A 12736-nucleotide genomic window follows, 5' to 3' on the forward strand; every position below is an offset into this window, starting at 1 on the left:
CAATTCAACTATAATAGTGGAGATGAGTTTATTTCGACTCTAAGTAGGCTACACATTTTGAATTCGACAGAAATATATCCCGAAGAGTTGGATTCAACTTTTACCTCTGTTTATTTAAGTTTATTTCTACTCAGCGTTAAATTTGGTGGTGAAATTATTTTTAAGATACAAAAATATTTTTAACACCATACCCTTTATAATGAAGAATAATTTTGTCTTTCAAAAAATGTTGTCATGACGAAAAATCACGTAATTTCTAAAAATCGAAATATGTTCCAATACCAAATAATTATTGGAAAAACGTAAATGCAATTTTCGAGTTATAATGAAAATTATCTGGAGCTGAGTTTGGCTTGATATATATATATATATATATATATATATATATATATATATATATATATATATATATATATATATATATTATATATATATATATATATATATATATATATATATATATATATATATATATATATATATATGTATATATATATATATTTATATATATACACAAATATGTATATTCAATTCTGTTAGACAGCTGTGAATATATATATATATATATATATATATATATATATATATATATATATATATATATATATATATATATATATATATATATATATATACACACATATATACAAATATGTATATTCAATTCTAGCAGACAGCTGTATAGCCTTTATTTACATATGACTCAAACTATTGCAACTAACACCTCTCTCTCTCTCTCTCTCTCTCTCTCTCTCTCTCTCTCTCTCTCTCTCTCTCTCTCTCTCTCTCTCTCTCACCATGAATAATTGCCATAAGCGACATCCGTGAAGAAAAGATAAATTTCTTCCTGATAGTTTCGAAGAAAAATACTCTTTCGATTTTGAATATTATTTTTCTGTTTGAGTTACTTTCATAATTACTTTTTTGACATTGACGGTATAACTTTCTGATTATTATTATTATTATTATTATTATTATTATTATTATTATTATTATTATTATTATTATTATTATTATTATTACTTGCTAAGCTACAGCCCTACTTGGAAAAGCAGGATGCTATAAGCCCGAGGGCTCCAACAGGGAAAATAGCCCAGTGAGGAAAGGTAATAAGAAAACTGCTAGAGAAGTAATTAACAACTGAAATTTAATACTCTGAAAATAATAACAACATTAAAATAAATGTTTCATATATAAACTATGAAAACTTTATCAAAACAAGAGGAAGAGAAATCATATAGAATAGTATGCCCGAGTGTATCCTCAAGCAAGAGAACTCTACCCCAAGACATTGAAAAACTATGGTACAGAGGCTAATCTCTGGACTGGGATTCAAGTCGCGCCGAGGCTTGATAGATTCCTTGAGGTAGCCTAGAAGTCTACCTGTCGACCACTGCCTGGCCCTCCCTGGTCCTAGCTTGTAAGGAAAGGGGCTATGGTGTTAATCATATGTATGTATGGTCAGTCTCTGGGGAATTGTCCTACTAATTAAGGCATTGTCACTCTCTCTTGCCTCTGCTATTCATGAGTGGCCTTTGAGCCTTTAAGTGAATTATTCATATCAATAGCTTTTAGGCTTATAGCATCTTGTTTTTGCAACTAGGGTTGTAGTTTAACTAATAATAATAATAATAATAATAATAATAATAATAATAATAATAATGATAATAATAATAATAATAATAATAATAATAATAATAATAATAATAATAATAATAATGATAATAATAATAATAATGATGATGATAATGATAATAATAATAATAATAATAATAAAAATAACAACAACAATAATAATAATAATAATAATAGTAATAATAATAATAATAATAATATTGATAATAATGATAAGAATAAAAATAATAATAATAATAATAATAATAATAATAATAATAATAATAATAATAATAATAATAATAATAATAATAATAATATTTTGTAATCTCACTTTCATTTTTGAACACTTAACCGATGTCTGTTAAGTCCCCATGGAAAAATCATATTTTACAGCTACGATATGATTTGTATATATATATATATATATATATATATATATATATATATATATATATATATATATATATATATATATATATTCAATTTCTCGTATTTAATATATTGTTGTATCCCCATTGATATTCTCCCACATAAAAATCTGCCTTTCACAAAGAATAATTTTTAAAACTGTTCTTTACTTTGACTTTTTATTATCGTTCATTCGGTTATATTATTATTATTATTATTATTATTATTATTATTATTATTATTATTATTATTATTATTATTAATAATAATAATAATAATAATAACAATAATAATAATAATAATAATATTAATTATTATTATTATTATTATTATTATTATTATTACTAGCCAAGCTACAACCCTAGTTGGAAAAGCAAGATGCTATAAGCCCAAGGGCTCCAATAGGGAAAAATAGCCCAGCGAGGAAAGGAAATAAGGAAATAATTATCTATATAATATATATATCTATATAATATAGATAATCATCTATATAATCATCTATATTATCAAAATTACTTTCCTATTTTCTCTCTGAAAGGATTTTTATATTATTCTAACCATTCAAATTTCAGATAGCAAACAAGAAAGCAAAAATTATAAATGCTATTTGTCCGCTTGGATTGTTTGGAAAAAATGAATAGTTATTAATTTAAATATATCTATTTTTTTTTTTATTTTTTATGCAAAAGATGAATTTAATCTTATTTATTTATTTCTTAGACTGCCTCATATCTAGTGTTGAGTATAACCTGTATTAACTTTTAGTAAACTTTAACATTAACTTTAACTTAACCTTAACTTTACTAATATGGATTTATTGATTATATCTAAATCCGAAGTCCGTATGATATGACTTAGAATCTGTAGTTAAAATACATATTGCTTATTATTATTATTATTATTATTGTATAATAATAATAATAATGATAATAATAATAATAATGATAATAATAATAATAATAATAATAATAATAATAATAATTACTATTATTATTATTACTATTATTATTATTATTACTATTATTATTATTATTATTACCATTGCTAGCTAAGCCACAAACCTGGTCGGAAAAGCAGGCTGCTATAAGCCTAAGGGCTCCGACATGGGGGAAAAACAGCCCAATGAGAAAAGGAAATAATGAAACAAATAAACTGCAAGAGAAGTAGCATGCAATGAAATGGCATATTACCAGCCAATAACGATAACAGCACAGGATATGGGCACCGAAGCCGAGCTCCCAGAAGCGTAACATTGGGAAATCCTCGTATTCGACTTGTTCCCAAACGTTCAGATGCTCCCATATGTCATGATGGTTCTTCGCTCCATTGAGAAGCCGTTAGAAAATGACCCTTAATGTACGGAGTCTGGAGAGCTTTGGCATTTAACCACACCCAAGTGTAAGGCTATATAAGATCTGTGGCGAGATTTGCCTCGCGCATTTGCGTTCTAGTAGGCTTCCCGAGGCACAGGATCAAGAGCATTTTGGTACTTCAGACAAGTAAGTCTTCACAGGTGGAAACTGTTCTTTTAATCGTATTTGTCCGATTCTTAATCGTATTATTCAACAAATTGTGCAATCATGCATCTTACACTGCAATTTTAATCGGAAATTCTCCGTGAAAATATTTTGTTCCCAGCCGTATTTTAGTAAGATACAGGCGACCGTAATTTTACCTTACTTTGTTATTATCTTTTGCGGGTTAGTGACCGTAACATTATTCTTTTAGTAATACCACTCCTTTAAGTCAATATATCTGTTTTTAAAACGGTAAAAATCCTGGAATAAATGTTGCCAAGCATTTGCCGTTTTTTTTAATGCATTTTTAAACAGTGTAGTTAACAATACAAAGCTCAGGTTTGACAGAACCTATCTAAACGCAGACTTGCAAAGTGAGCACAGTGTGGGTAAGCCAGATAGGCAATAGCATAGTCTAGCCCTCGAACTGCAAATCCCTGGGACAGCGTTCGATCCCACACCATTGTTCAGAAGTCCACCCATTCTAGTTGTAAATGAGTATAGTATCTGCTGGAGTCAAAAAATATTGCTTGTGAAAAGTAATATCCCACATGAAGGACTTGAGATACAGCCCAAGGGCTTTACTCTTATTGTGGTTTTCCCTCCGAAGAGTTTTGAGGTGTCTGCACAAATAAATATAAGAAGATAACATTGGATGTTGCTACATTAAGTGGGAAACTCTTGTGTAAGATATGCTAATATGGTATTAACAGAAGATATATCTCCATTTACATGCATACACAAACACACACACACATGTACACACACACACACACACACACACACATATATATATATATATATATATATATATATATATATATATATATATATATATATATATATATATATGTGTGTGTGTGTGTGTATATATATGTATATATATGTATGTATATATATACATGTATATATATGTATATATCGATATATATATATATATATATATATATATATATATATATATATATGTATATATATGTATGTATATATATATATATATATATATATATATATATATATCGATATATACATATATATACATGTATATATATACATACATATATATACATATATACACACACACACATATATATATATATATATATATATATATATATATATATATATATATATATATGTATATATATATATATATATATATATATATATATATATATATATATATATATATATATATATATACAGTATGTATGTATGTACAGTATGTGGTACTTAGGTATTTATTGATTATACCTCATCATCAACAGTTGCTAGTCCACTGCAGGACAAAGGTCTCGGACATGTCTTTGCAATCCCCCTGTTTATGGTTTTACTATGTACATTTTCTTAGCTCGTCCATTCATCGTCTTCTCTTCCTTTCCCTGTTCTTGTTGCAATCTCTGGCCCATACACATATACATATATATATATATATATATATATATATATATATATATATATATATATATATATATATGTGTGTGTGTGTATATATATATATATATATATATATATATATATATATATATATATATATATATGTGTGTGTGTGCGTGTGTGTGTGTGTTTTTTTTTCTCTTTTCTATTCCAATTGTCCCATAATTCGAGGTGTTGAGAATATTAAAGAAATCTAACAAAAGACGAATGGATATTTCTACTGATCATTTCTGACTTTAGAATCATATTGCAGACCACACACTGACAGTTTTAAAGTCTTTCAAGAACTGAAAGTTTTTTTTTTACCCCAGAGGAAATGTTTGAATTACTTTATTCTGCCATTTTTTTTTTAAAATATCATTCTCCTGTCTAGTCTTCAGCAGCTGACTCTGATCTTAACTTATTAGACAAAATAAGGTTGTCTATAAAATTTCTTATCTCTGATCTAGATGCCAATCTCTGGGACTGTCGTTCAGTTATTTCTTTGTGCATGTTGAATAAGATTATTCATGATTTAAGCATAGTTTTCATTCAGATCTATTTGCACTAGCTTACAGTAACATCTTCACAATACAGTTTACTTTCATGAAGCTCAATACTGTAAAATATTATAGAAATTCCATTCCAGCTGTGACTAAATTGAGGAGCGATCTGTTCGTTTAAGTAATTAAATAAGTAAATTGCATTCATTTAAACTTTGTACAATGTTTTCCTGTTGAACAGGTTTATATACGTCCCCGTTACTAATTCGGTGCATTTATTTGGTCCTCTCTCTACTTTTTAGAGTTTCAAGACACCTCAAAGATGGACAGGACTGGGAATTGCCCATATCAGAAGCAAAGAAGCAAACCCGGTGACGAGGAGGAGCCGCCCAACAAATTTACACAGCTGGGCCTGTTTGACTTTCGCCACAAATTTGGCAAATTTGTCAACGTCATCCTGAACGCTAAAGATCGTAGCACCAAAAATGAAGTAATGAAAGTAATTAGGAGGCTGAAAAACCTCGCACACTCAATGCAAGGGAGGACTCGAGTTCTTGTAGCTTTTGATCCAGAGTTGTGGAATCTCTGGGGATGTCCTGTACCACTGGAAAAAAGACCTAATTCTGAATACTTGACGAAGAACTCCAAGAAATTCATATCAACACCCGGTGATATTTTCTTTTACATAAAATCGGATATCCTATCGAATGCTAATGAGCTTTTGAGTATCTTGACAGAAATGCTGGACAGTACTTGTAAGCAAAGTGTGGAAAAGATCCAGATTACAGAGTCTGTTGAGCACGGAAACTCGCACATCATCGGAGGGCTATTCCGAGAGGGCATTGGAAACTTTTCTGATCCAGTGTCAACAAATCATCACATTTTGATAAATGGTACCGGTAAAGGCTTGCCAGGGGCTACATATATGATGACCCAAAAGTTTGAAATTAACTGGGAAGTTGTTGGTTCGAAATCCAAGACGCAGAAAGAGGATATGATTGGCAGGCGAGTCATGACCCAGACAGTCATACCGTCTAATTACGAAAGACGTCATACCAACAGGGCTCATCACGTTGACGACTTTCCTCCCCCGTGCAACATACTCAAAGGATTCAGGCGAGTTTTTCGACAGTCTCTTCCCTACGGAAAGTCAGAAACTGGTCATGGTAGAGAAAAGGGTGTCTTCTATCTCTCTATTACTAAGTCTACCACAGTTTTCACAGAGTTATTAGAACACTTGGCTGGTGTACAAGCAAATTCTCCTCATGGGGAGATTACTGTGGATGACTTGATTAGCGCTCTAGTTCCTTTAGAAGGTACCTTTTGGTATGTCCCAAACAGGCAAGAATTAGATCTAGAAACCCAGGGATTCTGCAAAGTAGATTTGGATCCCCACTGGGATGTGAGGAGTAAAAATGAATATTTGTTCTATAATCAAAGGTATTACATGCATGCAATGACAAATAATCTCTATGAGAAAAACGAAGAACCTACCCCGAGGGTTCTACGTCTACTGGGTTATGCCTTTGAACAGTGGAACCACCACTGGTTCAGAGTGCAAACTGCCCCAGAAATTCCAAGTCTCCAGGAAGTACTACGACCAGAGGAAGAGCATTTCACAGTGGCTACTATCCCCATACGCAAAGGCCTTGCCATGAAAAAGTCACTGGGAGAACTTTTCACAACTAGTGATGTGACCAGAAATCCTGCAGAGTTTTATGGATTTAAAGCTGATCTCTTCAATATTCACCCAAGTGAACTTATTGTTGGGAGAATGCCCCGATTTTCTCTTGGTTTGGGAAAAGTCGTTATGAACTATCTAAATGATGATGAGCGGATGAGTGGTTTTTTGATGGGTCTTAGTGAAGTCTCAGGTGTAGGTCACATTGTACCCCAGCATGATAGAGTACTCAAACTTGGTCTTGATGCTTTGCTTGAAGATCTGAGGGAAAGAAAGGTCAAGGAGGGACTCTCAGAAGAGAAGCAGGAATTTTTTGAGTCTTGTATCCTGGCATGGGAAGGAATGCAAATGTACATGGAAAATTATGCAAAACTGGCTGATCATCTGTCATCTCTGGAAAAGGAATACTCTAAATCAGAGTTGAAGAACTTCCAGGCTATTTCTCAGCGTATGCAAAAGCTAGCTCACGAGCCTCCCGAGACTCTCCTTGAGGCAGTCCAGCTGATCTTTACTCTTCACTGCTGTTTGCATTTGACAGGAGAACCTGTTGCTGTGGGAAGATTTGACCAGTTCCTTGAACCTTATCAAAACACATGCTCAGTAGAAGAAGCCCAAGAAATCATAGACTGTTTCTGGATTAAACTTAGTGAAAGAGTTTTGGTTAATCGCCACAACATTGTCGATTTAACCCAGTGGGGAAGTGTTGCAGTTCCTTATTCTAGTAATGGATTATTTCCAAACGGTGATTCTATCAACCAGTGGGTTCAACAGTTGACAGTTGGTGGCTACAAGGCAATTGATGGAGAAGCCAAACCAGCTTCTAATCGAATAACAATGCTGTGCCTGAAGGCTGCAAGGAGATTACCACTCAATGCACCCTGTCTCTCGTTGCGGCTGCATGATGGTCTTTCTGCTGATCTGATTGTAGAAGCAGCCAAAGCTCTGTTAAGTGGTGGTGCTCATCCAATCTTACCCCATGATGACAGAATTATTCCTGGACTTGAAAAAGCAGGAAATAAGTTGACCGTGCCCATGCCTCTCTCCGATGCCCGTGACTATGCTTGTGATGGATGTTATGAGCCTATGATTGCAGGAAAATCAGAGTTTGCATTCGCATATGTACCTCTGCCTCAGATAATTGAGTTAGCAATGAATCAAGGAACCCTCTATGCTCAGTCAGGGCCTAATTTCTTGAAAGGTCAAGCAGCTTCTTTCACAACTCCCCACCCAGACAAAATAAATTCATTCAAGCAATTCCAAGAAATATTTGCAAATCATCTCAAAATTAAACTAGAGGGTAACTTGTACGGAGTTATCCAAAATTACGGAAACATATGGAAATACTGCCCCACACCACTCCTTTCTCCTGTTATTGATGGCTGTTTGGAAACGGGAAGGGATCTCTATAATGGAGGATCAAAATATCATATTCTAAGCTGCATGTTTGTTGGTTTCTCTACATGTATTGATTCACTATATGCCATAAAAAAGATGTGTTTTGAAGAATCTACTGCTGTTGTAAGCCTCTCTGAATTATTAATTTGTCTGAAATGTGATTGGGGCTTCCAGTTGCAAGAACCCTTCGTTGATGATGTAGCTGGGCCCATTCGAACGAAAGAACGGAAAGATCAATTTACAATTTTACGGCAGCATGCCCTTTCTTTCGAGAGGTTTGGTACAGAAGCAGCAGCTGATGATGCAGAAATGCAAGAACTTGTGGCTTGGCTGGCAGACCTCATTATCAAAACATTTGATGATGTCGTATACTCTCAGGACGAAAGCAGGTTATTTGTACAGAAGTTGAAAGAACTTAGAAAAAGATACACAGATCCAGAAAGTGGAACTCCCTTTGAGTTCCTTTTCACCCCGGGAAGCGGAACATTCGAGGGCTACGTAGGCTGGGGCCTCTCCTGCGGCGCTTCGGCCGATGGTCGTCGAGAAGGAATGCCTATAGCGTCGGATTTCAGTCCTGCTCCAAGCGCTCAAGACCTTTCGCCTCAACCTCCATATTCTGACGTCTTCAAGTAAGTTCTAGATTTTTATCTTTACAGAAATGCTTTTGATACCATTACTCTACTTTACTGTAAGCGCTGCTTTTCTGATCCTATACTGCATGGGAACCCTACTCTCTACAGAACATTCACAGTCATTTTATGGTATATATTCCAAGGCATTCAGCATTTCACACCACATATAGCTTGTTTATTGTCAAATCCACATTATCAAAGCATTTAGAAAACAAGAAAACTACCTGGCAAACAAACCTTTGTCCAAGTGGGGCCTGAAAGAAAGACGATATTATTATTAAAACCTTCGCTACCAGATGTAAACTTTATCAAATAGATGTTAATAAATGTCAAAATGCAACACCTACAGACACCTGTTTAAGATCTAATTTATATTGACCAATAGAATTAAGGATGGAAAGGTGAACAGGGCCATAATATCTTATAGTTTTGTAAAGAATGACTTCTTATTATTGTGCAGAGCACTGCAGAATTGGGACCACCCCGCAATCAACGAGGGCTTCAGCTGTGGAGCAGAGATCGACCTGAACGTGAGGGAGGACTTTCCTCTGGACGACCTTATTCGTCTCATCTACAAATTCTCGCACCAGGAGGGCCGCATAGGAGGAAATCTTCTCACGGGTGAGTCCTAGGAACTGGAGGGGTCTTTCCTAACTTTTCTTCCTGAAAAGTGTCTCCTACACTGATGATCATCTTGAAATAACTGTTATCAATATAGATTAATTCCTTTACTATCAATTATCTTAAGAAGTTACTGGATGAAAAGCATAGATAGTAAATGGTCATCTATCGGAGCTTAGCACTAAACGTCATCACAATTAGCTTATGCTTCTATCATTATTTCATTTATGATAAATGCTTCTGACTGGGCAAGGACTCGAACCTATGCCTCTGAGTCGAAACAGTTCCAGCAAAGACCGCTCTAAATAGCATGGTTGGTTAGAGGTCTTTGCTGGTGTAAGGACAGCTCACTGTCCTTACACTGGCATTGTTTCGACTTAGAGGCATAAGACTTTTAACCAACCATGCTTTTAAGAAAGATACCATGATAGCATGACTTGATAGAATGATTAGTTAGATGCCTTTGCTGGCATTGTTTCGATTCAAAGGCATAAGTTCGAATCCTTGCCCACCTAGAAGCATTTATCATAAATGAAATTCCAGTGGATATTCTGTACATTCCCACAGGTAGGATTTGGTATTAAATGCCACTGTAATTAATATCGAATCTGTACTTTATTCTCCTCTCATCTTTCCTTTTTCTCTTCTCCTTCTAGTGACATGCGCAGATGAAAAGACGTACGAAGAAGCAACGGTATTCCCAGAGAAATACGGACTACTGCGCGTGCGCATGGGAGGATGGACCGAGTTCTTCACAGCCATGTTTGACGCCCACCAAGAGCAGCACAGACGGAGGCCCTATTTCACTGCCAAGTGTAGTTCAGACCTACATTGAAATTAGCCACAATGCTTGGAGTCTCAGTTTCGTTTGCTTTTGAATGATATTTCATTCGAGTTGAATATCTCAAGCTTCAACTCCGTAGGACGTAGCCTACTGTATTAAAAATGATCGAGGTTACTATATAGTCAATGTATCAATAGGCAGGTATAGTGTTTACAGACTGAAAGAACTGCTCTTTGAATAAATCCCAATTTCAATGAGAAAATTATTACTCGTGTCTGTTAGCATTACATTGTACAGTAGGCCTTAACATATGCCATAAGGGCCTAAAATCGAATTGAATTTATTAAAGTGCATTATGGCAGGCAGGCCAATACTAATGAAATAGAAGACATATTTGCGTTATAACTTAGATGGCTTTTGATGGATCCCCAAATGTCATATTTGTCCATATCATACCACTTTATTTTAGCTGCTTCATTATCATTTACATGTCCTTTCAGCGCGATTATGCAATTAATTTATTAGCATATTTGTATGATCTTATCTGTTAAACTTGATATTTAATATTAAGATGTTGAATAAGAATCTCTCAGCGTCAAGGTATAATTTCGTAACAAGTTTATATTGGCTACGTTTTTGACGAAATTAGTTATTGGACTTGAAAAAGAATGGATAGGTGTATGATAATAACCTAGGTTCTGGGGCTTAGAGGGCCACTCACTATTATGTTTAAAAATATATTATAAAAGCCATTAAAAGTTGAGCGTCAAAATTGCCTAGGTCGGTCGCGAACACTGGACGAAAAAGAGGAAAGTTGTTAAAAAGAAATAAGCGAAAATATACTATGGGCCAAATTTTTATCATGGTTGATTATTGTCTAATAATAAGAAAGGGACAATGATTGATATGAAATCAGACCTGAAATTATAGTTAGGAGTTTCTACCACATTCCAACTACAAGGAGTAGAGACCTGTCCACTATTAGGCTGATGCTGTGGTGCCACATTTCCCCTCCCATTTGTCAGTCTTCAATACAACGTTGCTTAATAATCTGGGTGATATGGCACCGCAAATGCATATGTGCTACACCTCCTAGAATATCACCCTTTTCTAATTGTGGAAAGATATAAATTGAATGATAAAAATACGGAATTAACCTTAAACTTCTATATTTTTGTGGCTGGATTATGGAGATGGGCTAGGCACCTGAATAATGAATGTTTCATTTCCAGCAAACTCTCCTACAGTCATAATCTACCACACACAATGATTGGAAAGTAGACTTAGGCCTATACATCTTGTCATACATGTATGGTCATTAATAGAATCCAAATTTATGTGGATAAAGAAACGTTCTGTGTGCACCTGGAATACTACAAACTCATGTTGATTTTATATATCAAACCACCGATGCTGATACTAAATATATGATAAAGCTATATTGTGTTTAATTTTTCGTCAGAATCCCTAATAACACACGTAGGAACATCAGTTGATTTATTTTTCTGAAAATAATAGCCATATTTTTTTAGTCATAGAATCTCTATATCACACATTTAAATGTATGTAAGAGTAACTATAGCACAAACAATTGTCATATCAAAGAAAATATCAAATAGCGTGACCTATGCAAAGACGAAGAAGATACTACAGAACATTTATTTTCATGGCCAAAATTAAGAGTTATTAAAACAATATAAAAGCGTAGTTATGTTGCAAAAATCCTACTAGGGATCTGGCTGCATTTATGCATCTGAAAGAAGAACTTAAGAATGTCAAACTGACCACAATAGGTTGCCAAAACTGATAACAAGGTATTATCACATATGATTTCATGATAAAATAGGATAAATAAAAGATTGATATTTTCATTAAAGTGTTTTATATGGTACAGAAAAAAAAATACAGTAATAAGTATAAGCTTAGAAGATTTGCATCTGTCTATTATATGATAGAGTGCCCGCAAACATAATTTGCGGCGTGAGCAAGGAGCCAAGAACCAGTAATTATTATTATTATTGTTGTCGTTGTTGTTGTTGTTATAATTTTCATTGGTAAGCTGTAACTTTTCTTGTAATAATAATAATAATAATAATAATAATAATAATAATAATAATAAGGATCTTGTAAAGTTGGGTAACCCATGGGACCTCTTGTAAAGT

General features: G+C 33.6%; 1 protein-coding gene across 1 annotated transcript; it reads left to right on the plus strand.

The window, feature by feature from the left end:
* The first annotated feature begins 3454 nt into the window (after positions 1-3454).
* Positions 3455-12013, plus strand: LOC137655810 (4-hydroxyphenylacetate decarboxylase glycyl radical subunit-like). The gene is made up of 4 exons (XM_068389968.1): positions 3455-3524; positions 5764-9166; positions 9630-9790; positions 10447-12013. The coding sequence occupies exons 2-4, from the start codon at positions 5784-5786 to the stop codon at positions 10623-10625; spliced, it is 3723 nt and encodes a 1240-aa protein (XP_068246069.1). The 5' UTR covers positions 3455-3524; positions 5764-5783; the 3' UTR covers positions 10626-12013.
* Positions 12014-12736: the final 723 nt, after the last annotated feature.

The sequence above is a fragment of the Palaemon carinicauda genome, chromosome 16, assembly GCF_036898095.1.
Source record: "Palaemon carinicauda isolate YSFRI2023 chromosome 16, ASM3689809v2, whole genome shotgun sequence".
Taxonomy (NCBI): Eukaryota; Metazoa; Arthropoda; class Malacostraca; order Decapoda; family Palaemonidae; genus Palaemon; species Palaemon carinicauda.